General features: G+C 45.9%; 1 protein-coding gene and 1 non-coding gene across 5 annotated transcripts in view; both read right to left on the reverse strand.

The window, feature by feature from the left end:
* The window catches only part of ALDH1L1 (aldehyde dehydrogenase 1 family member L1), a 77,889-nt gene that overhangs the window by 39,952 nt on the left and 10,341 nt on the right, over positions 1–27,596 (reverse strand). For 2 of the 4 annotated variants that reach the window (XM_016941836.4, XM_016941834.4), the window contains exons 2-9: positions 17,301–17,450; positions 14,857–15,091; positions 13,795–13,960; positions 11,854–11,955; positions 11,006–11,095; positions 9,896–10,033; positions 6,851–6,976; positions 3,278–3,369 (exon numbers count right to left, since the gene is read on the reverse strand). In XM_016941836.4, the coding sequence (XP_016797325.2) occupies positions 3,278–3,369; positions 6,851–6,976; positions 9,896–10,033; positions 11,006–11,095; positions 11,854–11,955; positions 13,795–13,960; positions 14,857–15,091; positions 17,301–17,427 (1,076 nt within the window). In that variant the 5' untranslated portion in view covers positions 17,428–17,450. Of the gene's footprint in view, positions 1–3,277; positions 3,370–6,850; positions 6,977–9,895; positions 10,034–11,005; positions 11,096–11,853; positions 11,956–13,794; positions 13,961–14,856; positions 15,092–17,300; positions 17,451–22,862; positions 22,960–27,596 lie in introns of all 4 variants that reach the window. The other 2 variants (XM_016941835.4, XM_016941837.3) reach the window with 2 other exon arrangements.
* On the reverse strand, positions 16,729–16,892 carry LOC112208872 (U1 spliceosomal RNA). Its single transcript, XR_002943423.1, has one exon. It is a non-coding gene; the product is annotated as a U1 spliceosomal RNA (small nuclear RNA).

Consider the following 27,596-nt stretch of genomic DNA (forward strand, 5'->3'; position numbering starts at 1 on the left):
AGTTCCATCCAAGGCAATTAGGCAAGAAAGAAACATTAATCCAAATTGTGAAGGAAGAAGTTAAATCATATCTCATCACAGATAACATGATCTTACATGTAGAAATCTTTAAATGGGCCAGGTGTAACGCCTCACCCTGTAATTCAAGCACTGTGGGAGGATCACTTGAGCCTAGGAGTTCAAAATCAGCCCGGGCAACATAGCAAGACTTTGTCTGTAAAAAAAATTGTTTTAAGTTAGCTAGGTGTAGTGGTGCATGCCTGCAGTCCTGCTACTCAGGAGGCTGAGGCAGGAGGATCACTTGAGCCCAAGAATTTGAGGCTGCATTGGGCTATGATCAAACCACTGTTCCAGCCTAAGTGACAGAGCAAGACCATGTCTAAAAAACAGAAAAAGAAAACCTTAGATATTCTGCACCTCCAAAAAACTGTTAGAGCTAATAAAGGAATTCAGCAAAATTGCAGGATACAAAAATAACATGCAAAAAAACAGTTGCAACTCCATAAATTAGCAATGAACAATCCAAAAAGGAAATTAATAAAACAATTCCCTTTACAGTGGCATCAAAAGAATAAAATAAGAATAAATTTAACCAAGTAGCCAACAGAGTTGTACAATGAAAACTACAAAACACTGCTGAAAGAAATTACAGAAGATCTAAATAAATAGAAAGCCATCTGTGTTCATGGACTGGAGAAGTTAATATTGTTAAGATGACAATACTGCCCAAAGTTATCTACAATTTTTATGCCAACTCTATTAAAATCCCAAGTGATTTCTTGCAGAAATTACAAAAATCATCTTAAAATCATAGGGACTATCAAGGGACTGTGAATAGTTCAAACAATCCTGAAAAAGAACAAAGTTAGAGGACTCACATTTCCTGATTTCAAAATTTACTACAAAACTACAATAATCAAAATAGTATGATACTGGCATAAACACAGATATATAGACCAATGAACAAGATAGCCTAGAAATAAACCTAAACATATATGGCCAACTAATCTTCAACAAGGGTGCCAAGAATACATAATGGGGAAGCGATAGTCCCTTCAACAAGTGATGTTGGAAAGACTGGATGTCCACATGCAAAATAATTAAATCGGATCCTTATCTTGCCCCACACATAAAAATATTCAACTCAAAATATATGAAAAACTTAAGACTTAAAACTATAAAACTAGAAGAAAGCATAGGGGAAAGTCTCCATGACATTGGTCTTTGCAATGATTTCCTGAATATCACACCAAAACAACTGGAAACAAAAGCAAAAATATACAAGTCATATGCATCAAAGTAAAAAGCTTCTGCAAAGCAAAGGAAACAATCAGCATGGAATGCGAGAAAACTTCTGCAAACCATGTATCTGATAAGAGGTTAATTCCTAAAACATATAAGGAGTTCCTACAACTCAATAGCAAACAAAACAAATAATCCAATTTAAAAATGGGCAAAGACTTGAATAGACATTTCTCCAAAGAAGACATACACATGACCAACAGGTATATGAAAAGATGCTCAACATCACTAATCATCAGGAAAATGAAAATAAAAACTACAATGAGATACCATCTCATCACTGTTGGGATGGTTATTGTTCAAAAGGAAAGAAGAAAAGGGGAGAGGAAGGAAGATAGGAATGAAAGTAAGCATTGGCAAAGATATGGGAAAAATGGAACCTTTGTGCACTGTTGGTGGGAATGTAAAATGGTGCAGCCTCTGTGGAGACTGATATGGAGGTTCCTGAAAAAATTAAAAGAAGAACTATCATATGACCCAGTAATCTCACTGCTGGGTATTTGTCCAAAAGAACTGATCTCAAATTCCCATGCACTTCCACATTGATTCACAACAGCCAAGATGTGGAAACAACACAAATGTCCATCAACAGATGAGCAGATAATATGGTCTATCTGCACAATGAAATAGGATTCAGCCATAAAAAGAAGGCAGTCCTGCCATGTGCTACAAAAGGGCTGAATTTTGAGGACATCATGCTAAGCGTAAAAAGCCAGTCACAGAAGGACAAATGCTGCATGATTCCACTTCTATGAAGTACTAGAGTGGCCAAGCTCATCAGAGCAAAAAGAATGGCTGTTGCTGGGGCTGGGGAGAAGGAAATGGGGAGTGGCTGTTCAACGGACAGAAAGGTTTAGTTGTGCGAGAAAAAGTTCTAAAGATCTGCTGACCAACACTGTGCTCATAGTTAACAATCCTACAATATACAGTTATAATTTTAAGAGGGTAGATGTTGTATTATGTGTTTTTTTGCCACATTTTTTTTAAAAGGACATATACTCTTAACTATTTACAGAAAAGCAGTTTTGCTTTCTTTGCATCCTCAGCTCAGTAGCTGTACACAAGGCATGGCCTGGCCTCTGGACACCATTCTATCAGGTGTCTGGCATTCTTCTTCTTGGCATATTTTTTACAAAACAATTATTACAAACTGCATACTGCCTCACAGTGAGTTACTAGAGGTCCACAGTGCCAAGCACATAGGCCCAACTCAGCCCACTCAGCCCCAACTCATATGCATGGTCAATTGCAAAACTGGTCACAATGCCCACCCCTGCAGTCACAGCCTTGGCCATGTGAAGGTGCAGCACCTGCTAGCAAGATGTGGAGTTTCTTTCCCCACCCCTGGAAGCTGGACCTGTTCTGTGACTCATTTTGGCCAACAGAATGCAATGAACACAATGTGCTCACTCCGAGACCAGGCCTCCCTGGGCTCCCGCTCTCCCTCCTGGAACCCACCACAACCACAGGACCAGCCAGCCCCCAGCTGACCTGGCAGATCCCACCCTTATGTGAGCCCAGCTGACAGCAGCTGAATCTGATGCAAATCAGCTGAGCCCAGCACAAACTGTCGAACCATAGAACTGTGAGCTAAGGATATGGTGTTGGTTTAAATCTCAATGTTTTGGGGTGCTTTGTTGCACAGCACAAATGGTTGGCACAATACATAACCCTAATTCTCCCTATGAACTCAGTGCTGTTCTTCTGAATCAACTCCTCCCAAATTCCTTCCTAGAACTTCCCCAGAGAGGCTGCATGCAACTACTCCCCCTTAACCTTTGCATAAAGACCTGCAACCATTCATTTGTGCTGCCCACCATGTGTGCACGCAGACCTGCACACTGGCCCTTCCTGGGTCCCTGGCCCACATGATCCATGAGTGTAACAAATGGTTGTTTCCTGCTGCTCAGTTTTGCAGAGATTTGTGACACAGCACCAAGTACCTGGGACAGGACCCCTCCACTCCTGGCCTTACCTCACAACGTCCACAGACGCGGCCCCTGACTTGAAGAAATCAGTGGAGTCTTCAACCTCCAGGACATTGGGGAGGATCCGCTGCCAAACACTCTGCAAAGCAAGACCTGATGAGAGGCTGGCCCCAGGGGAGCTGGGGACAAGTGCCACTCCAGGACAACAACCCCTGAACAGACTCATGGATGGCCTGGGGCCAGGCTGGGCTTCTCTATGTACCTCCAAGTTGTTGCCTCATCCCAGGAGGCTTAATGGTCCTAGAGTGACCACCTTCTGGGAAAGAAGGAGCTGCCACATCCCAGGGCCCTCTGATGCTGGCTGCTGTCCTCATGCCCACCTCACCTCAACCCCTGGCTTCTCTGGGGTCCCCATGACAGTCCAGCTGATGGAGGACAGATGTGCCAGGCCTCTAGGCATGGCTGGGGACTAGGAAGGTGGGGCCCAGCTGCTCCTGACCCCCACTCACCTCGGTGCTAGCACCCAGGTTCTGGTGTCCCCAGTGTGACACCGATGCCCGGGTGTTGTAGCAGCAGGCTGGAGACAGGGTGGGTCTGAAGGTGACTATGAGGCTCACAGATGGGTTCAGGAGACCTGGGTCTTGACCTCACCAAGATGCTAACTGGTCTGTGTCCTGCGAAGGATTCAGTCTGGGACCTATGGAGGGCAGCAGTGCCCAGCCAGCTGGCCCTGTGGATGTGGGTGCTCAGCTCCCACTAAGGCACCCAGTAAGGCTGTCCAGCAGTCAAGAGGGGATGACTGCTCTCTGGGCAGGCTGCTGGTGAGGCCCAGTGGGGCAGGAGTCAGGAGGGGCCCCAGCAATATCAGGCCAGGTCCCCACTCTCTGGATGAACTCCAGGCCATTGTCAATCATGGGCCCAGGTTGGGGGTGAGGCATGAGATGCTGGTCCAGGCCCAATCAGAACCAGTTCCCCCAACCCCTGGCACAAGCACCCCCGGCTCTCCTCTTTCTTTCTTGGAAAAATGTCATGGATCTGCCCTTCCCATACTCAGGGCGAGCATCAACACCACACCAAGCCACGCATTGTCTGCCACACACCTGCTGCCTGCCCCTCGAGGTCTCTGCTAGGCTCTCACCTGCTGGCAACACCTTCCCCTGACTCCCCAGCTAATATTTAAATCCTGGGCATCCTTAAGGGTCCAATTCCTGTGTCACCTCTTCCCCAAAACCTTTGCTGGCTACTCTACTGGCAGGATCTACCTGCCTCAGACCACACCGCTTGGGGCCACCAGTCGTCCCCTACTGGATGGCACCTGCTAGCGTCCAGGGCCCTTATCAGATGAGAGTGGAGCCACAAAGGGGCAGTGCAGCAGACTGGTCACTGAGTGCACCACAAAGCCAAAGCCCACCAAGCCATGAAAATGCAGGCAGCCCCTCAGTGCTAACAGCAGCTGTGTGAGGATTCTGTGTGTGAGGCAGGCAGAGAGTCTGGACTACAGGGAGAGTCAGCAAACACAACGTTTCTGCCATGGGCAGCACCTGCCCAGCCTCGCTCATGAAGGCATAGGGGGTTGTGGCCCACTACCTGCTGAGCCCACAGAAGGCTCTTGGAGTGTTCTCCTGAACGGCCACAGGCCAGGCCCCTCCACCAACACCGGGGAGCTGCACAGCCCCAGACTGGCCTCCCCTCGTTTTGGCCATGTCCCCTCTATCCCATCGGTCTCCAGACCATACATCCTGGAGGCCGAGTGCAGCTGTGAGCAAGAGGCCTAATGATAGCCATCCTAGCGATGGCCTTAGGGGGCTGCACGGTGAACAGCTAGAAGAGGACTTGAGCCCAGCCCTCCAGAGCCCGGACTCCACTCCTCAGGCCTTGGCTCCACAGCTGAGACCTGCAGGTACTGAGGGCACCTACTGCATAGAGTTGTTATCATGAATAAACACGCCGCTCTTCCAGGAGGATCTGGAACTCTGAATGTGCACAGTGAACAAATGCAAACCTGAAATAGCCAACCCTTCAAGATGGATCCCCAGCAGCTAACTGGGCCTAAATTTAAAACAGAGCCAAGTGGACACTTGCTGTCTAGGGGGTCACACATGTACTCTAGGTTCCCCTAAAACCTGCACCTTTTTATCTTTGAGTCTTTCAGAGCTCACCTGAACCAGCCAATCAGGGCTCAGCTGTACCAGCCAATTAGAACTGGTTTCAACCCTTCCTTTGCATGGGAACCTGGGTGAGAGCTTTTGCTATAAAACCCCACCCTTCCCGTTGTTCTCAGGAATGCACCTTACTGTTACACCAGAAGCTGCCTTTGGACGGTTTGCAAACTGGTCACTGGAATAAAGTCTCTGTTCTCCAAATTCATTTTCTGAGAACTTTTGTCCACAGTACACACTCCAGAAGTATCTGTTTTTCTCATGAGATGCTTAGACGTATTGCCAATGTGTACTGAGTTCCTCAAAGATGCCAGCTACTGAACTAAACCTCTTCATGTGTGTTATCTCCTCTACCAATCCTCCATTGAGGAAGGGCTTGTTATTCCCATTTTACAGATGCAGGACTTGGCTGCAGCTGTTGTAAGATAGCATCGTTTGACTCAGGTCTACATCTACAAATGATGACCCCAGCTCATCCCCAGAGCCACTCAGCTGTGGGCTCCAGGAGGGCTGTCTGTCCAGCTGGCCCTGCAACCCAGGGCAGGCCAAGTCAGGGCCAGAGCAACTGCTCCAGGGATATCTTTGGAATAAATAGGATTTTTTTTAAACAGACCTTCAAGGTGTTCCACTTTCAAGAAGGAAGTTGCTGGCTCTCAGCACCTTTGGATCACACAAATGCCTCATGTCCATCCTTGCTGAGCCCTGCCGCACATGTGCTGTTAACACCCAAGGTCCCCAGCTGTGCCCACCTGACTCTGCCCCTCACCCCCTGGGCTCCAGCTACAGTGAGTGCCCTCCCATGGTGACTCCCTGAACACAGGGAGGCCTCTGCCCTGTTAGGGCCTTGCCATTTGCTGTTCCTTCTCTCTTGAAGGTCTTCCCCCAGATCTCTTCTCTCCACCCAGGGAAGAAGGATACAGTGGGAGGGAGCATGAAGGGTCAGGAACAAATTCCAGGAAGTGAGCATGGATGGAAATTCATGTTGAGAAGACTGAGTCTCAGAGACGAAAGCTCCCTACAGCATCATATTGGGGCAAAGCTGGATTGGAGACCAGGTGTGCCTTATGGGCAGCTTGTGTTGGTCACAGCCCGGGATGCTGCCTCTGGTGCAGCCTTTCTGGAAGGCTCCAGTGCTCACATTCTAATCACAGGGACATGGGCTTGACACCTGACTCTTTCAAATATTCCAGGAGCTTCTGTTTCACTTATTAAGTGTTGACAATGAGCCCCTAGAAGAGTCAGACTGAACTGGCCAGATCCCAGGGCCCCAGTTGCAGAGGAAGGAGCAGCAAGAAGACAACAGAAAGCTCCAAGACGAGATAGAACCAACACTGCACCTGGAGCCAAAACAGACACCCACAGAGGGCTGGCACTGCCCAACTCTGGGGAGGGTGATTTGCAGAACACATGTGCACGGCACAACCTGCCCAACTGGATGGCAGCCCTGAAGTTGCCTCTTACCCGCACAGCCTCCGCAGTAACCAGCTCTGCCTCTGTCAGCTCAAGGACACTGCTGGCTGCCCCCTTAAAGAAGTTCGAGGCCAGGATCATTTTGCCATCCTCCAGCTGAATGTTCTTCACCAGCAGCTGCAAAAGGAAGGATTCCTTTTCTTTTCTTTTCTTTTTTTGAGACAGAGTCTTGCTCTGTTGCCCAGGCTGGAGTGCAGTGGTGCGATCTCGGCTCACTACAGCCTCCGCCTCCCAGGTTGAAGCGATTCTCCTGCCTCAGCCCTCCTGAATAGCTGGGATTACAGGCGCGCACCACCACGCCCGACTAATTTTTGTTTGTATTTTTAGTAGAGATGGGGTTTCACCACATCGGTCAGGCTGGTCTCGAACTCCTGACCTCATGATCCATCTGCCTTGGCCTCCCAAAGTGCTGGGATTACAGGCATAAGCCACTGCGCCCGGCCAAAAGAAGGATTTCACAGTTCCTGTGGTCGGACCTGCAGTGATGAAGGCAGTGATGAAGGCGTCCCACAAGGGGTGCTGTGCTGGGCACTCCAGCCTTGTCTCCAACCTTCAGATGAGGAAGAAGCAGGGAGTCTCAGATTAGTGATGAGTTCAGAGTGCGGAGGCCACTATTCCAGGGACACAGAGGGAATTGCAGAGCTTGTGTCCCCTACCAGCTGCTCGATTTTCCATCACCCACTCCCACCACACTTCCACTTTGTTTTTAAGTGTAATGACTTTATTACTTCTGTAAAAAAGGATTCCTACTGAACAAAAAAAGCAAACGTCATTCAGGCACCACATAGAAAGTCAACTTAGAAAAACAACTAATCTTGCAATCACCCAGTAGCTCCCAGAACTGCCACAGAAACACCTGGAGAACATCACCAGATGCCTGTGTGGGATGCAGAGGTGGGAAGAGGAGAGGCTGAAAAAGGGTCTGGCCGGCCCTGCAGTCTGCAGCTTCAGGATAGCACTTCAAGCTGGTCCCGGGTAGAGCCTGCGTCCAGCCATCAGTTCAAGGGGATTCTGGCTGCCAGACATGAACTGCCCCCATTGTAGCTCATGACTCTGGGATACTCTAGTGTCTCCCTCAGATTTACTGTATTTAATAAGATGTTTGAATTGTTTGGGGCCTGCTTGTTTATCGATAGTTTTTCAACAAATGCTTTTGTTAGGGGCCAGGAAAAAAAACACATGTAAAAAAAGAGTTACGGATAAGCTCATGGGTGGGTGCATGTCTCTATGCGTTAAGAGTGGCTGTGTAAGAATGGTACTCTCTATGCATGCTCTGCCAGAACTGGAACTTGCCTCTCGGCCTGACCCTCGCCCCATTGCCTTTCAAAGATGTTCTGGAGCTTTCTGCAAGCTAAAGCCCAGCCAGACTCCACAGGGCGTGGCTGAGAGATGCTTCAACCCAGGGTCTTCTGGGTTGATCTGTGGGGAGCAGGGTGTGTGTGCTCAGCTGGTCTCTCCTCACTCCCCTCCCACCCTGACCACCTCTGGACAGTGGACAAAGCTCTTGTGAGAGAGCCGATAACCCCAGCTTCCTCTTAAGACACTTAGTTGCCTTCTTTGCGTTCCTGTCTTTGCAGGTCTCTGGGCAGATGCTGTGGGTGCCCTGCTCAGACCCCTGTGGCTGGTGCCCTGTCCTCCAGCTGCAGCAAGGGCTGGATGATAACGGCCTGCACTGTCCCATCCTTGCTTGCTGTGGATGGATAAGAGCTCCTGTACACAAAGAGGCCGAGGGACTATGCCTGGTGGGTTCTCCACCCCACCCCAGGGGCCACTGAAACCAAAGGCTGACAGAGGTGGGGACAGGCAGGTATAATTGGAGGGTGCAGTTAATACTCCAAAACCCACCCTGGGAGCAGCCCCAGGCTAGACTTCTCCTGAACCTTTACTTTTGCTTTGCTTTCCTCTGCCCTTACTGCCTGGCATGATTTTCTGGAACATTCCCTCAATAAATCACTTGCACAAGAATTTTTACCTTAGATGCTGCTTCTAGGGAACCTGACCACAGACAGATATTCTCTTGCAACTGCACATATCAATCTTGGATACCCAAAACACTACATTGCAGACATCAACAGCAGCCTAGACCTTCTGACAGGGGAGCATGGCAGACTGGACACCAAGAGCCAGCAAAGGCCAGGCCCCATACTGCCACGCCTCACTCTGGTAGGCCGGACACAGCAACACGGCTGGGGGTACCACGCCCATGGGGTTTGTCCGGACCCTGTCAGTGTGTGGGAAGATCCCTGCCTGCCCTCTCCCTACCCCTGGCTGCTCATGTGAGAAGGAGTAGTAGAGTGCATATGAACAGGAAGCTACCATGGCCAAGACCAGCATCACGGCTTTGGAGCCAGAATTTCAGAGTCTGAATCCCAGCTCTGCCACGGGCTAGCTTGGATGATCCTGGACAAGTTATTTAAATCTCTGTTTTTTTCCTCTATAAGGATATAATATTTATACATATCTCATACTGTTGTTAGGCAGATTAAATTTAACGCGTATACATTGTTCTGGTATAAAAGGTGCTCCATCAGTGTTTGCTGGTACCGTGAGTTGTAGTCTGCTAATAACAAGAGCAGGTGGCCGGCATGGCTCCCAAGGCTCTGCACGTGCTAAGTCACCATGGCATCGCCGTTCAAAGAGATGGGAGCTGAGGCACAGAGGCTTAATGACCCCACACCCAGAGGTGCTTCTGATAGACCTAAGAGAGGCCCTGAACCCAGGCTCCCTGGGAGGGCTTCTCTCTGATTCTAGGTTGCCTGACACCCACACAGGGCACTCAGCCTGGAGATGGGTGCCTAGCCAGGAAGGGTAGGGAGCCCAGCTTTCCCAGAACAGAGAAGTGGGTAAACTGCCTCGGACAACCTGTGCTCAGGACCAGCCGGGCGGTCAGGGACAAATCAGGGTCAGTGTTCCTCCCTGGGTCTGGTTTTTTCCATTTTCTCCAGAGGAGCCTAGGGTCTTCCTGTGAGGCCTGAGTCCAAGGACAGGAGCATGGGTGGCTTTGAGCAGGCAAGTGACCCACAGCCGTGCCCTTACCATTTTGTCATCATTCCCAAAGAGGATGAGTCCTGCTTTGGTGACCACCCCTGGCCGATGGGCTCCTGGGATGGGCAAAGCGTCTCCCTCGGGCACCAGGCCTGAAGTGTTCAGCGTTGAGTTGAAAAATGTCAGTTTCTGTCGAGGGGAGAAATACCAGAAGATGGTGGGTGAGAAGAAGCCCCCGAAGCCAGTAGCCCAGGCAGGTCTGAGCAGGGCTGGGAGAGGGAGAGGGGCCAGGGGTAGCTGAGACCTGGGAGCCGGCTCAAAGCCCATGTGACCCCTGAGGCCCTTTCTCCTGGGGCACAAACAAGACCTGGAGGAGCCTCAGTGGCCTCAGGGAGCTGATGGCAGGTCTGCCTCAACTCTGCCATAAGACCCTTCTCCTTGGCCCATGGCCTCAGACCTGAGGTGCACAGACTGGGGGAGAATGTGCTCCAGGCATCATGGAATGAGGCTACCTGCCTTCAGGGTGCTGCCAAGGAGTGGTTGCTTTGATCAGAAGATGCATTTGCTAGTACAAAGGGCTCTGCGTTGATGAGGACAGCAGAGAGGCTTCTGGCCACAGTCTGGGCAGTCGGCTGGGGGTCAGGGGTCTGGAGAGTCTGAGACTGTGTGGGGGACAAGACTGCCCTCAAGGTTTGCGCAAAGACCACCACACACAGTCCTGCCACCCCTGATGCCTCACTAGAACCTGTGACCCCCAAGTCTCCACATCTTCAGCATCTGGCCTGCCCACGGTCAGCCTGGCCCTGAATGTGCTGCTCCACCCTGCCTGAGGCCAAGTCAGAGTGAGCACTGGGCCTGGGGTCTCCGCAAGCCCAGTGGTGAGACTCAAAATATTTCACCACCAATACAGCTGGGCCCCAGGGGCACTACAAGGGCCTGGAGGCCTCCAGCTACGCAGGACATCTATCCTTTAGCTACTGCAGGCTGGGTAGGTCTCTCACTCCTGGGGAAAGGCTGGGATGTTTAGGGGGCACCCAGTGGGAGTAGGGGCCAGGGCAGTAGCTATTTATTATACCAACCAGTTCAAACATGTGTGACAGTTTAATGGCCAGTGGGATACACCAATGCACCTGGCTGGATTCCAGCCATGCAGGGACACACCTGTTCACAGGCCTCTGTCCAGGCTCCCGGCACCTTGTCGTTCCCGCGGATCCAGTTGTGAATGGCCTCTGCCGGCTGGTCCCAGTTGATCTGTGGGGAGCAAGGTGTGTGTGCTCAGCTGGTCTCTCCTCACTCCCCTCCCACCCTGATGACATCTGGACAGTGGACCAAGCTCTTGTGAGACAGCTGGTAACCCCAGCTTCCTCTTAGACACTTGCAGGAGTCCCTGAGCTGGTGCCCCTAGTTCTGGGTGCTCTCTGACCCTCAGTCTCTCATGGGCTGAGCAGACTTCAGAATGGTTTGGGGAAGATAATGTTCTGTTGCTGTCAACATGGCCCAGACCTTACACAGAGGCCCCAGCATAATGTACTCAGGCCCGTCCCATAGGGCCCCACCTTTCACTGGCAGGGCCCCTGTGGGTCCCCACACAGCAACCCATACTCCTGAGCTGAGACACAGCCTACAGGCTTCTGAGGCTCCTCCACTGGCTATTGCTCCAGAGACCCGCACTGTCCCTCACACCTTGCCTTGAAGACTGCTCGCACTACGGCTGACGTTTTGCCCCCTAACTCCCACTCTTATCTCCCTGTGGGCTTTGCCTGCCCATTCCTCCTAAAGAGGAACAGGAAAGAACCTGGAATGGACCCTGTTCGCTACCCTCCCAGGTGCCAGGGTCCTCCTCCTCCACGGCTCTCTTCATGCATCCCTGACCTGGGCTGCCCTGTGTTCTGGCCTCAAAGAATTACAACCTGCACCATCTGGGCTGAACCCCAGCCTCCTCAGGCTGCCCTCTACAACCCCAGTCTGCTCACAGGCAGGATGAGGGTGTGGAGGGACCCAGCACTCACCTTGGCCGTCTCCTTCTTCTGAATCCCCTCATAGGTGGCTCCTTCCTCAGGCTGAGGGAGTCTGGGGGCTTTGCCCTCAGAGATCAGCCTCACGGCCTGCACCTGGGGAGATCCGGTGGGTTGCTATCCCCAGCAGTAGGACCTTGCCTCCTTCCCAGCCCCAGGGCCCACATTGAGCCTGGACCCTTCCCCAGACTGACCAGACTTGCCTGGTACACAGCAGTCACCCAAGAAACACCTGCCATATGAACAAGGGAGTCAGCGTGAACCTAACTTCTATTGCACAACGGACACAGACCCATCCTCTCTACCTGGCAAAGGTTTAGATTACATAGATCTTACATCTTCTGATATCTTAGATGATTATATAAACTGTAAAGCCCTGCAGGTATAACACAGACACAAATGTCCATGTTGCTGTCTAAGCCTTCTCTGCCTTTAAAGAGAGTGGGTCCTGAGCCCCGTGGTGGGCTTGAAGGTGGAAGTTTGGAGGTCTGAGATGAAGCAGGAAGTTGTTTCTCTGTGACAGGAAAGAGGAAGGTGGTGGGAAAGGAATCAGAGAGGGAGAAGGAGAGCCAAGGAGTCTGGGCCCACGTGAGCAAGAGCCTGAGGGAAGAGACCGGGAGGTGCCAAGAATGGGAAGTGACCGGGTGTCAGAGCATCTGAGGCAGGGCTGCCCAATGGAGCCCTCTGTGGTGATGGATGAGTTCCAAGTCTGCACGGTCCAACACGGTGGCCAGGGGACTTAGAATGTGGCTGAGACTGAGGAACTGAATTTTTCAGTATAATTCATTTTAATTGATTTAATAGCTGCATGTTACCAGTGGCTACCTTGTTGGACAGTGCAGCTTCAAGGAGTATTTGAGTTGCTTGCCGTGGGAAGCACAGGTAAGCTCCCTCTCTGTACCACTAAATCTCCAGCAACTCTACTTTGTTCACTATTTTTGTGAGCTGGTCAATCTGTGGGGAAGACAAGTTTAACACAACCGAAAAATAAAAGGCAACGGCCAGGAGCTGAGGAGGATGAGGGGACGGTAGACACTGCAGCTGCTCTTCCTGCTGCGCCCAAACAGCAAGTGCTCCCCAGGGCCTCCTTCCCTCCTGCTGCATGCTTGGACAGCACCTCTGCCTCTGGCCGTCCCTGCCAGCCTGCCCTCGGGCAGGGGCAAGCAGCCGTCACATATGATCCCCGGGCCCCTCCTGCAGCTGCGGGCTCCGGCCCATAGCCTGCCACCCTGCCTCTCAGCAGTACCAGCTGCCCAGGTGACTAAGCCGCCCTGCCGCTCAGGCCATGTGACCACAGGTCACGGCCTTCCCAGCAGGAAGCATGTGACTGAGACAGCCTATCAGAGCACTCCATCACCCCAGCTGGTGATTGGCTCATGAGGATCACATGACCCCCAAGCTGGCCAATCAGAATCTCCCCTGATTTGTGATTGATGAATTCTAGGAGAAAAAGTGTTTCTCTTTCCCTGGAATCAAGAATTAGAATCCTTGAGCTATAGTGGCTATCTTTCCTCTAATTCAGGGCAGCCAAACTGAGAATGAAACTAATCACACAGAGAAAAGGAGAATCAACGAGTGAAGGAGAGAGAAATAGAATCCTAACGATGTCATAATTGAAGCTCCTGGATTCAGCAGGGTGTGACCCAGTCCCTGCCTTTAGCCTTCCTTGTCTATTGAACGGGCCCCAAAATGTCCCCTTTTTGCCAAACGCTTTTTGAGCTGGGTTCTGTCCGTTGTGAGCAAGATTCCCTCCTAATACAATACACTGTTTGTCCTAATCCTGCCTCTGAAACCTTGAAGTGAGAGCTCCTCTCCCTCCAGAATCCTGAATCTGGGGAACAGATTCCTGGCCTCCAGGAGCGGTGGGCTGGGTCTAGGGAGGATGCTTGAGGGTGCGTCGGGGCGGGTAGGGCGCGGCTGGCTCCAGGTCCTCACCATCCCTTTGATGCCTTCAGGGAAGAGGAAGCGGTTGTACAGCGTGCTCACGGTGTCGTCCGGGAGCACCTCACACTCCTTCTGCAGCAGCAGGTCTCCGGTGTCCAGACCATCATCCGCCCAGAAGATGGAAAACCCCCCTTTCTTATCTCCGTGAATGAGGGTCCTAGGAAGCAGAAGAGTGAAACCTGGAGTCCACGATGAAGGGCCACGGAGGATGTCCTGGGTACAGGCCCGTGGACCTGCCATCCTCCAGGAGGCCCTCTCTTCCCAGGGGTAGGACTGACACCGGCTCCGGCGGGAAACGGAAGAAGGAAAACAGCATGTATTGATAACAACCATGGGCCAGGAATTGTGCTAAAAGCTCTATATGCCTTATGTAACTGAGTCCTCACAGCAGGGATAACAGGTATACTCGGTTTACAGAAAGGGAAACTAAGGCCCAGAAAAGTGAAGCGACACCCACAAAGATCAGAGAGCCTGAATCTCAACAGACCAGTCCGACTACAAATCCACTCTCTTTTCTCAACTCAAATGTCTTCCCTCTTTGACCACCCATCTGCCTTGTCACCCCATTTGTTGTCTTGGGAATTCTGTCCCCTCAGAGTGCCTTGTGGAGGCCATCCTTTGCTCCATCTTTATCTCTTTCTACGAAGTGTGCTGCCCAGAGCAGCGGTAGTGGAAGTTAGAGTAGGAGCCCCAGCCCACCGCCTGGGGTGGCACCCTGGCCCCTGCGCCTCCTGGTGCCCTCTCTGTCCCTGCGCCTTCTGGTGCCCTCTCTGTCTCAGCTGGGGGATGGGAACACTGACAGTGCCAGCTTCTCCAATAACTGTGGGAATGCAGAGTGCTTACCAACACCTGCTCCCAGTGCTCTAGAGCCTTCACTCATTGATAACGTTGCACAGCCTGTTCTGTGGCTGACATCTGTCAGCCACAGGACAGGCACCTGCATGATGCCCACTCTGCAGCCCTAGAAATGCTTTGGGCTAATGGAAAGCGACAAGTCAGGCTGATGGAGGGACATGTATGGGGATGGCCCCCTGTGTTTTTGCCCCATCTCACCAGTTGATGGCCGAGGCCCCTCGGTGCCTAGGGAGCAGTGACGGGTGATAGATGATGGAGCCATGCCGGGGGGCACTGATTATCTCCATGGGGATGAATTGGCTGCAGAAGGGCAGGACGTTGAGCTCGGCCCCCAAAGCCTGGTATTTTGCCACCACATCAGGCAAAGCCTGTCCTTTTGCACGCCACCGGGAGAACTTGAATACTGGCACTCCATCCTTCTCAGCTTCCAGACCTGTGGGACGGTGGATAAGAAACTGGCCCCTCTCCATAACCCACCCACACGCAGCCACCTCTGCCTTCCCAGCAGAGCAGCTCATAGGCCTTCTCTCCATTCCTGCCCCCTCACCCACACCCCAGCCAGGCTCCACTGGGCAACACAGATGGATGCACCAGCCAAGCATGAGGCTCTGGGGACTGCCCTGCCTGCACCCTGACTTCTGCTGAACCCCAGGACCTCTGAGTGCCTCCCTCTTCCAGAACCCAGATGGCTGACCTCTGCCCTCATTCCTCTCCTGAGGCCTTGCCATCCCCGTCACTGAGTTACTGTCTTCCGGCCCCCTCTACTGCTCACTCTGTGATGGGGACTGCCCCCCCACAGATGGCATTTCTGCTTTGTCAGCTGTTCCCTGATGGAGGAAGAAGGGGAAGAAGGGCAACAGGGCATCCTCACTCCTTTCTGTCAAGTGGGTTCCTGTCCTGTGAGCCTCCCCCAGCCCAGCTTCTTCATCCCAGTCACAGTCGTTCCTTCTCAGAGCAATGGCTACATCAGTTTTTCCATCATCTGCAGAACTAGCCTCAGTATGCACACATGCGCGCGCGCGTGCACACACACACACACACCCCAGAGGACCAGATACAGCCTGCAGGGCCCCTCCTCCTGCCCCGTCACCAGCACACCCTCCTCACAGGTCTGGATTACAGGCCTAAGCTCCCAAGTTTTTATAGTTAAAGCGTCCTCCTTTATCTTAGCCTTACAGTGGCAGCTGCTTCCTGAAGTCGCTGTCCCCAATAACTTTGGGCTCTCTGCCTTCCCCTCTTCAATACCCAAGGAACACTTCTTTGTATTCAGTTCTCTGTTAGAGCCTCTGGTGTGATGTTTGGGCCCTGACTGGACTGGCTCTCCTCTCCGGCCTCCTCCTCTGTCACTCTGTCCTGGTGTCTGGTAGTTTTGAGAGAGGGTGGGATGTGATGTCAGCAGATTGGACTGCACTTGCAAAAGCTGTACCACAGTGACCAATGAAATACTGCTGCAAGACATCTGAGATCAAGGCCAAGTAGGAGTCCCAGCCAGGCCTGGTCTGGGTCCAGGGTCAGCAGCTGGGGTCAGTGGTCACTTAGTGGCTGGGTGTAGGACCCAGGCTGTGGTGGGGTCAGGGTCACTTGTGGTCAGGTCCAAGACTGAAGCCTGGCTGGCATTGGGTGTTGGGTGTTGGAGTTGATTCTAGGGCCAGGCTGCAGCTTCCCCACTGAGGGAGACTGGCTTTCCTTAACAAACTACACCTCTGTGCCTGGCCAGGCCTACAAGCCCCCTTTCCTAATCCTGGCCCTCTATCCTTAAGCCCTGCCCCACAGTCTGTCTCCATCAGGCCTGAGAAGGACCAGTCAGTGTTCCTAGAGGGTCTGTTCATCCAAGCTGAGGCCCCTGCATCCTGTCTGCTGAGGTTCCCAGCTCAAAGGCAGTGACCCAGACCCGTGATTCTCAAAATGTGCTTTTCCTAGTACAAGAGATGCCAGTATCTCCCAGGAACTTGTCCCAGGTTAACAATTTCACCTAATTCTGACTTTTCCACCTCATTCTGAATCCGAAACTCCCAGGGTGCGCTCAGTACTCTCTGTGTTTTTTTCTTTTCTTTTAAAAAATTAAAATGCCAGGGGAGAGCGCAAATGCAGTTCCCCATTACCACAAATTATGCAGTCGAGTTTCCCACCTTTGGGGAAATTGCAGGGATCAGCACATCCAGAGTCCAATGGAGAAGACTCGCCCTGGGAAAACCACCTTTGTGATCATGGTCACTCCCCTGCCGGGTAAGTAGAGCACTGTGTGTTTTGACAGCAGCCCCAGCAATGGTGATGCCGTGCATGCCCACCTTTCAGAACATGGACCCCCCAGTTCAGAACATGGAGACATTCCCAAGCATGGGTGCTGGGTCAGAGAAGCTCTGTGTGGGACCTGGGACCAGGCTGGGCTTCTCTATAGCCCTTCTCCAGGACCCTAATGCCACCCCATGATCAGGTGGGGAGGGGATCTCCACTTTACTCCAGAAAAGCCCAGCAGCCTGTTGGCACTGGAGCAGTATTCAAGGTAGACCACTTATGGCTGCCTCCCAGCTAGAGCACAGGCCCTGCAGACTTCTGCTCCCAGACTCCCACCCACTGCTTCCCTTCTATCTGGATGGGCGGGCCGCCCTCCATCAGCTTCCCTGCTCCATTGGCTCACTCACCCAGGGGGTCGGCCTTTCCATCCTTGTCTGGAACAGTGAACACACCCACCACTTCGTGGCCCTCCTTCCTCAGGTGGCAGTAAACTTCCTGGCCAAACAGGCTCTGTCCAATCACTGCAATCTTCATGGTAGCAGGAGGGTTGGAAGGACCTGGAGAAGGAATAAGGCAGCAATTAGACAGAGATCGCTGGTCTCAGAGAAGCCAGCCCTGGTTCAAGACAGGGCAGTTCATGGCACCTGGCCTGCTCTACCCCAGTCCCCTCTGTGGCTCTGTGGGTGGCAGGCCACTGAGGGGAGACTGCCACTGTAAGAGAGACCAGATGAAACATGTACACATGACCCAGTGGATCCCTAATGTCAGAATATTCAATGCCACAGCAGGTGAGCTGGAAATGGATTGTAGAATTAGGGGATTTCTTTTTGAAACCTTCCAAACTGGCATGGAATGTTGGGTGTCAAGATGTTTGATACGTATTTGAGCATATTTCTGTAACTAACCAGTTCTATGGCCTTGGTCAAGTCACACTTGTTCATGAGAAAGATGCCACATCTCTCAAATGGCTTTCAGCCTACAAATTAGGCTTATTCCTCTGAGCCAGGAGTCACAAAAGGAGCAAGGGGAGTCCCCGCCGAAGGGGCTGTCCAGCTGAGCTGCAACAGAAAAGGGGCCTGCATGGGGGGGCCTGAGAATGAAGGTGGTGGAAAGTGGAATGGGATTCCACTAAGGAAGATGTGTAGAATGAAGCCTAGCTAATCATGCACATTCTCCAAAGATTGGTCATTCATTCACCTCACGCATATCTGTAAAACCTGAACTATTATTCACTTAATACAGTTCTTTAAATTGTCCTTTTACCAAAATAAGATTTTTTTTGGAAAATTTTATTAATGTATACTTCATACATACAGAAAGTGCACAAATCATAGATGTGTAGCTCAATGAATTTCACAAACCAAACACACCACTGTCAACACCACCAGAAAGAGAAAAACTCCAGGAACTCTTTGAGCCTCTTCTAGTCACTACATTCACCAAGAATGATGGGACTTCTAACAGCATCGAATGGTTTCGCTTGATATATATATATCCCCTTTATATGTATTCATTTTACATAAATGGAACCATGCAGTGTTTTGTAGATTTTCTCCCTCAACATTATCTTTGTGGTTGCATGTAGTTGTACTGAGTTTATTCTCATTGCTGCAGAGTATTTTGATATGTGGATGACCTCTAGTTCATTTATTCATTCTATTGTTAATGGAATTTGGGTAGTTACCAGTTTAAAGGTATTACAAATAGGATGCTACAAAGATACTTGCACATGGTCTTCATGGTACATATGTACACATCTCTGTCAGGTGTGTACTTAGGGTGGAATTCTGGGTCATAGGTGTGAAAATTTCCAGCTTTAACAGATGCTGCCAGTTTTCCAGAGTGGTTGTATTAGTTTCCACTTCCATGTGCTCTCCATCTTGGCTTGTGTCTTCATTTTAGCGCTTTTCCTAACATGAAATACAGCTGTCTCATTGGGGTTTAATTTGCAATTCCCTGATGACCAATGAAGTCGAGTGCCTTTTCCTGTTTCTTGGCTATTTGGATATCCTTTTGTGGGAATCATCTCTTCAAATCTTTTGTCTGTTTTTTTCCATTGGGTGGTTTTATTCTTATTGAAAGGGAGTTTTTTTGTATTGTTGCTCTGTTTTGTTTTTTAATCATCTAGACTATGAGTTCTTTGTCAGATATGTGTATGGAAAATATCTTCCCTAATTCTGTGGCTTGCCTTTTTCATCCTCGTATAATGTCTTTTGATGAACAGATGTTCTTAAACTTAATATAGTACATTTTATCAAACATTTCCTTTATGTTTAGTGGTTCTTGTATTCTATTTAAAAAATCTTTGCCTACTCCAAGTTCATGAAGATGTTCTCCTTGTCATTCAAGATCTTTATTGTTTTGCCTCTTACATTAGATGTGCAATCCCTCTGGAACTGATTTTTTCATACAATGTAAGGTAGAAGTCCAGAATTTTTTTTCCATGTGTATATAAAATTAACCCAGCACTAGTTACTGAAAAGACGTTTCTTCATTGAAAAGGATCATACATGTACACATCTATCTTTGAACCTTTGGTCAGTTTGTCTATCTTTGCATTTAGTATAGCTTAAAAATGTTTTTTGTTGTAGTGGTGAAGATACATAACCTAAAGCTTTATTGTAGCTGATCTACCTAGTAGCTGTGAAGTGGTATTTCATTGTGGTTTTGATTTGTATTTTCCTATTGAATCATGATGTTAAACATCTTTTCATGTGCTTTTTGGCCATTTGTATACCTTCCTTGGAGAAATGTTTATTCGAGTTTTGACCCATTTTAAAAATTGGTTTGTTTGTCTTTTTTGTTGCTAGCATATAAAAATACAATTGATTTTGTACATTGACGTTGTATTAACTAGCACCTTAATTGCTTCACATATAAATTTTCATACTGTGTAGATTCTTTGTGGTTTTCTAAGTATAAAATCATGTTATGATGTTGGTTTTAATTCTTTCTTTCTAATCCTGAAGTCTTTCATTTCATTTACTTTCTTATAGCACTTGCCAATATATCCACTACAATATTGAATACAGATGGTGATAGTAGTTCCTGTCTCATTCCTGTGACCTTGGGAAGAAACCATTCAATATTTGACCATTGGTTAGCTTTGGGGAATTTTTGTAGATAGACTAGCATATTATGAAAGTTGTCTTATTAATATATTTCTGGCTGCCAATCATGACAAGGAGTTGACTTTTACCAAATGTTCTTCCTATAGGTCATGAGATTTTTATCTTATTGTGGTGGATCATAATGATTGATTTTTAAATGTTAAGCCACCTTTGCATTCTTGGAATGAATACCACTTGACCATGATGTATAACCTTTCTATATATCTCTGAATTTGAAGAGCTAGTATTTTATTTGTTTTTAAATCTATGCTTGTAAGAAATATTGACGTGAACCAGTCCCAGTGGCTCATGACTGCAACCCCAGCACGCTGGGAGGCTGAGGTGGGCAGATTGCTAGAGGCCAGGAGTTCAAGACCATCCTGGGCAACATAGTGAGACCCCATCTCTGCAAAAACAAACAATAGCTGGACATGGTAGTGCGTGCCTGTAGTCCCAGCTACTTGGGAGGCTGAGGCATGAGAATCACTTGAGTCTGGGAGGTCTAGGCTAGAGTGAGCTGAGACCCCACCACTGCACTCCAGCCTGGGCAACAGAGTGAGACTATGTCTCAAAAAAAAAAGGCAAGGCAAGGCAAGGCAGGGTGGGGCAGGGCAGGGTGAGGCAGAAAAGAAGAAAAGAAATATTGATGTGTCAAATACTTCATTGTAACAAATGTCCTATTCAGGTTTTCGTGTAGCTTTCTCTTTCTTTCAACTTTTATTTTAGAAACAGGGGGTGCAGGTGCAGGTTTGATATATGAACATATTGCACCCAGGTAGTAAGCACAGTACCCAACGGAGTTTTTTCAACCCATTCCCGTACTCCCTCTAGCAGTCTGCAGTGTCTGTTGTTCCCATTTTATGTGCATGTGTGCTCAATGTTGAGCTCCCACTTACAAGTGAGAACATGCAGTATCTGGTTTTCTGTTTATGCCTTAATTCACTTAGGATTACGGCCTCTAGTCCACCCATGTTGCTGCAAAAGACATGCTTTCACTCTTTTTTATGGTTGTGTAATATTCCATGGTGTATATGTACATTTTATTTATCCAATCCACCATTGTTGGGCACCTAAGTTGATTCCCTGTCACTGCTGTTATGAATAGTCCAACGATGAACATACGAGCGCATGTGTCTTTTTCATATAATGATCTATTTTCCTTTGGGTATATACCCAGTGATGGGATAGCTGGGTTGGATGGTAGTTCTAAGTTCTTTAAGAAATCTCTAAACTTTTCTTTAAGAAACTTCCACAGTGGCTGAACTAATTTACATTCCCACCAACAGTGTATAAGCCTTGTTTTCTCTATAGCCTCACCAGCACTGTTGTTTATTGACTTTTTAGTAACAACCATTCTGACCAGTGTAAGATGGTATCTCATTGTGATTTTGATTTGCATTTCTCTAATGATTAGTGATGAGGAACATATTAAAATGTTCCTCATTTTAATTAGCAATGAGGAACATATTAAAATGTTCCTCATTTGTTGGCTGCTTGTACATGTTTTTTTGGGAAGTGTCTGTTCATGTCCTTTGCCCATTTTTTAATGGGGTTATTTGTTTTTTGCTTATGGAAGGGACGTTGGATTTTATCCAAAGCTTTTTCTGTATCTATTGAGATGATCATATAGTTTCTGCTTTTAATTCTGTTTATGTGGTGAATCACATTTATTGATTTGTGTATGTTAAACCAGCCTTGCATCCCAAGAATAAAGCCCACTTAAGCATAGTATATTAACTTTTTGATGTGCTGCTGGATTTGGTTTGCTAGCATTTTGTTGAGGATTTTTGTGTCTATGTTCATCGGGGATATTGGCCTGAAGTTTTCTTTTATTGTTATGTCTCTGCCAGATTTTGGTATTAGGCAGATGCTAGCTTCACAGAATGGGTTAGGTAGGATCCCCTCCTTTTCAATTTTTTTGTAATACTTTCAGTAGGATTGGTGTCATTACTTCTTTGTATGTCTGGTATAATTCAGTGTGAATCCATCTGGCCCTGAGCTTTCCTTGGTTGGTAGTTGTTTTCATTACTGATTCAGTTTCAGAGCTCAATATTGGTCTATTCAGCATTTCAATCTTTTCCTACTTTAGTCTTGGGAGATTGTGTGTTTCTAGGAATTTATCCATTTCCTTTAGATTTTCTCATTTGTGTGCATATATTTGTTCACAGTATTCTCTAAGAATCTTTTCTAATTTCTGTGGATTGGTTGTAATGTCATCTTTGCCATTTTTGACTATACTTATTTGGATCTTCTCTTTTTGTGTGTTACTGTAGCTAGTGGTCTAATGATCTTGTTTATTTTTATTTTTTTGAAAAACCAACTCTTGATTTCATTGATCTTTTGTATGGATTTTTGCATCTCAATTTCATTCAGTTCTCTAATTTTTACTTCTTTTCTTTGACTGGCTTTGGGGTTGGTTTGTTCTTTTTTTCTAGTTCCTTTAGGTGAAGTTAGTTTGTTAATTTGAGATCTTTCTATCTTCTCGATGAAGCCATTTAGTGCTAGAAACTTTCCTCTTAACACTGCTTTAGCTGTATCTCAGAGATTCTGGCAATAGGTTCCCCATATTCAGGGTTTCTTCTACTTTAAACCGCACCCCTCCTCCTTCTCCACCGGTTCAAAAACTGCTCCAACCAGTCAAACCTCCTCTGCCATTCTCCCTCTCCGGGAAGTGGCCAGGGTTAAAGGCATTGCTCACGTTCATGTCCCCTTCTCCATGTCTGATTTGTGGCAGATAGAACAGCTTCTGGGATCTTTCTCTAAAAATCCCTCTCATTATCACAGGGAATTCCTGCACATAACTCAATCCTTTCATTTAACTTGGCATAACATTTATATAATTCCAAAATCCACCCTTACCTTTAATAAAAAAGAGTGCTCAGCTTAATTAAAATGGATATCCAAGAAAGTATATTCAAAAGTCCTTTATGTTTTTCTCTTCATAAATCTTGTTTTCCTGAAAAAAGTTTTTTTCTCAGTCAAAATTACATTTCTCCACTCTGTCTTGCCACTTTTAGTGCATGTTTATAGAAACTTAACAATGTCTTTATTAATACTTTTATTATAAAATTTCATAAACCATGTTTTTCAAAATAAATTTGTATCAAATCCAGCTTCCCAAAAATGCTAATAGTTAAGTATATCAATGTACTAAGTAAATCATTCACTCGTACCCATTGGGAAAATTTAATGTTACTGCCCTTCACAGTGAAAAAAAAATCTTTCATTTTAAAAATTAAATTTAAAAATGTTACATAAATTGGCACTTCAGTAGTGTATACACTAGCATTAGTTTATACACTACTTTTGCCACTGGGGAATTCAAGTTAAAATGTCCCTCTGTCATATAGCTCTAAAATACATCTTTCATTCATAATTTCTGCTCATACAATTAAATAGTTTGGGTCATTTTCATTTATACTATAAAACAAAAGCAAACTAGTCCAGTTTAATTTTTTATACTTAAAATACTGCACATTTTCTATATATGAGTCATTCAGATTAGTACCTACGTAGGTTCAGTCAAATCCAACCATAAATTCAAGTTATTATACTATATAAGCCTATAAAATACATAAAAGTATTATTACTTTGCCTTTATAACAAAACCCAAGAGTCTGTTTCAATTTATAAATTCAGCATTTAAGCAAAAAGATTTTAGTTCCCAAAGTTCTAAAAAAATGACAAAACAATAAGGAAAAAAGGAACCAGGGCTTAGTGCCGCATATTTTTCTCTTGGGGTTGTAAGGTAGTCTCCTTCTTTTCAGAACACTTTATTATATTTCACTTATAGACCTAACTTTCTGTGTTGAAGTATAATTCTCATGCTGAAGCTCTAACCTAAAAAGGCAAAAAAAGTTGTCTTCATTGTACAAACATATTCATCGCTTTAACAAGATAATAAGGGAACAAAATTTAGAATGTAAGCTAAGTAAGAATACTATCTCTATAAACATGTCCCTAAGATAAACCATAATTGGCAGCTAATTTACCTGTCTAGAAAATCTCAGTTCCCACCAGCAAAAATATCCTCAGTGGCTAGTGCACCTTAAGAAAAATCTGGCATACTAAATAAATAATGTTCACGTGGGAGCCAGAAGCTGGGTAAGCCTTGCCTTTAGACTCCTCTGTGACTACAACAATAAAGCCAGCACTGTTAAAACTAGTAAGCATTCACGTGTCAGTATCATAAAGAGTATTGCCCAACTAAACTTTGCTCCCACCTGTTCAGTAGTTACTTATTTCTACCTAAGCACTCACCTTGCGATTTTACCCAAGTGTTTAAAATTGAAAAAACAGCATTATATTTCAGAGCTACTTCGCCCAAATTACAAAATGAGTCAGTGTTTTTAGTTTCAAGTCACACACAAAAAAACTTAACACATTTTACATTAAAGTTAAAAATTGCTAAAAGTTACCATTATAACATGTAATTAAAACTGCTAAACATGGATTTGCATGCAAGGTGTATAAAAACAGTAAAAAGTGTTTTTAGTTAAAAATTATAAAAAGGCATAAAAATGTACATTTTGCTGAAGAATAATAAATTGTCTTAAAATTAAATAAAATAAAGTGAAAGGTTTAAGCAAATTGTAAAAACATCATAAAAATTAATTCTGCAAATAAAACTCCTGTGTGTTAACACATTAACTAAACTCAAAAGGGTATTATATATTTTTTTTCTGTAAATTAAACACTAAAATAAAAGCACCACAAGATTTTCTTAAAATGCTAATCTACTCTTTAGCAAAACTTGTCAAGGGTTATAATGGACATATAAAAATCTCACTTCATAGTCAAACTCATTAAAATTAAATAAAATTACCTATAAGGTTTCATTAAAATTAAAGTTAACATTAATAGCAAACTAATGAAAGGGTAAAATTTAACTTTCTCTTTTAAACAAAATTTTCCTGTAATACAAAAGGCTAATAAATGGTTTTTGCTTTTCCAGATTGTTATCTCATCATTTTAGCAAAACAAAACAAACAGAAAAAAAACTTATGGTAATCTAAAATTCTATTTCATAATATCGAGGGTTTTAAATTTTAAACATATTTAACAGTCTTCCCCAAATCAAACTTTAGTCTCGAGGTTGTCTTTCCTAACCCCTGGCTTTTCGGTGCTGCACAAAACCCCTAAGCCATCCAAAAAGAGGTAAACAGAATTATTTAGCAACATAAAATTTCCAAAAGACTGTCTAATAGGTTATATTCTAAGGAATAATATTAACATATGTTCCAAAACTGTATGGGATGTCTAAGGTTCTTATGTCTAAATATGTGCTATTAATCACACTTAAAGTTGTTATGTTGGGTTATTGTAAACCACAAAAACAACCACATTTCTTTGTCAATTGTGTTTCTAACAGTATCCAAACTAGACATTTTGTTATTTACAGACAATTTTTATTTTGTTTGAATTATCTTCAAAACATGGTTTATATTCAAGCTGTGAAACTTTAACAAGCGCTCTGAAAGGCAGGTTTCTCACAACAGCAACAACAACAACAAAACATGCAGAACTCACAAAAAGCTAAAATGTTTATAAATATCAAGCAAAACTAAAATTAATAAAATGCACTAAACTAATAAAAAACAAAAACAAGTTTTTACCTTTTCCTTAGAATGCTGCTAATCTTTATCTTATTTTTCAGAGTCAAGAAAACTTGTCTTAAGCTAGCTACAGCCTTTAACAACTAAGTAAAGTATACTCCTGTAAATAGAATTTAAAGCGTGTTTTTTTCTCTTTGCCTAGTTCCTCTAGAATTTAAAAACTAGTTATAAGCGTTCTTAAAGGACAACACGACAGTTGTTTGCATCAGTGCAATAAGAATCTATTTTCTTTTGTAACAGAATACAATTGGAAAAACTGGTTATTTTCCCAAGGCTTTGACTGGAATGGTGTGCTCTCCTCTAAGGAATCAAACTTAAGAAGCCAATGAAACCCTTGGAAAACTGGCCTCATATTTTGTGTGCACAGTCCCTGTACAGGGTTTCTGATGTGTGGTAAGTAAAGAATGTCACTTTCTGACAGGCCAGGAACCCCAAGTTATCTTAAAACCTCAAAAGAAAAGGAATTCACCCAACTCATAAGTATTTAATGGTACAAATCCATGGCTGGGCTTGGCTTTAACAAGTCTTATCTCAAATTCCTTCTATGTAACAAAGTTCCATCAAAGCTGATTTAAAAGGCCTATGTAGCAAATAATTATTATTGCTGCACTGTATACAAATAATTAAGCCAAGTATAATAAAGCAAATCAGTCCTATCATAAATTGTCTTTTAATAAAAACAGGAAACTGAAAAGTAAAAATTATGTTTCAAAAACTATAGCACACCTGTTGTTAAATTCTAGTCTTGCCTAACATTTTTCAATTTTTATTACCTTTTACAGTTTAAATTATATCCGTTACAGAAATCAACTCCTGGATACATCACATTCAAGTCAAAGCCTAAAGAGCTGAGAAAGCAACCCCTAACAGTCCAAAAAAAGTCCTATTAATGTAAAAAAATAAATAAATAAGAAATCTTAAGCTAAAAATCATCAAAGTTAAGTAACTAAGTAAAAATTGCTCATCTTACTCAGTCTCAACCCTACCTCACCAAATACTTTTTGTCGTTTCTACTTCTCCTTTTAAGCCAACTATTAAAACCTTTTTTAATGAAAATTATTTACTATGACACCCTCGCGGGAACTGCTGTACTCACTCTACTATTTGCAGTAGGACTGTGAACCCTCAGAGTGGAATATCAGACAGAGAATCTCAATTACTGTAGCATTTTGCTTAATTATTATCCTCATAGCAGGAATAACAGTTACTAACAAAAAATAACACAAGGGTCTTTCCAAACATGCACCTCTGCCTGTCATTAAAAAAAAAAAAAAAAAAAAAAAGTTGCTTCTGTCTCAACCAGTCGGGCCTAATAAAAAACGCTGCTGAAAAGCCTAGGACTAATGTTTTTACTCTGCCTAATTAACCGTTTTCAAAAATTTTTAACCGACAGAATCATGGCCATTTCGCAACTACCCAAAAACATCTACAAATGGTGTTGATCCTACAGTCAATCTAAGACCAAAAAACTCTCCACCCCCGCATCAGCAGGAAGTAGCTAGAAAGAACATGTCTCCTCTTGTCCTTTTATAACCATAGGGTCTGGAATGATAGAGCAGGAGCACTGTCATCTCAGACAAACACCGCCACTTTAAATTCCAGCTCCCTTTCTAGCCTCATGCATTTCAACGAAATCACTTCTCTTCTAACTACAAGCAGCCAGAAAGAGCAGACAGTAAAACACGGATAAGACAGCTGGGACACAAAGGGAGGTGGGGGGAAAGTATCTTGGGTAACTGCCAAACTTCACCCTCATACAATGGGGCCTTAATAATAAGGAACAAGCACATTCCCTTTCCTTCAGGGGCACTAAGATAGGAAAGCTAAAAGCAGACTCTTGGCTGGCCGCGGTGGCTCATGCCTGTAATCCCAGCACTTTGGGAGGCCGAGGCGGGCGGATCACGAGGTAAGGAGATCAAGACCATCCTGGCTAACACGGTGAAACCCCGTCTCTACTAAAACTACAAAAAACTAGCCA

The sequence above is a fragment of the Pan troglodytes genome, chromosome 2 (assembly GCF_028858775.2).
Source record: "Pan troglodytes isolate AG18354 chromosome 2, NHGRI_mPanTro3-v2.0_pri, whole genome shotgun sequence".
Classification (NCBI taxonomy): domain Eukaryota; kingdom Metazoa; phylum Chordata; class Mammalia; order Primates; family Hominidae; genus Pan; species Pan troglodytes.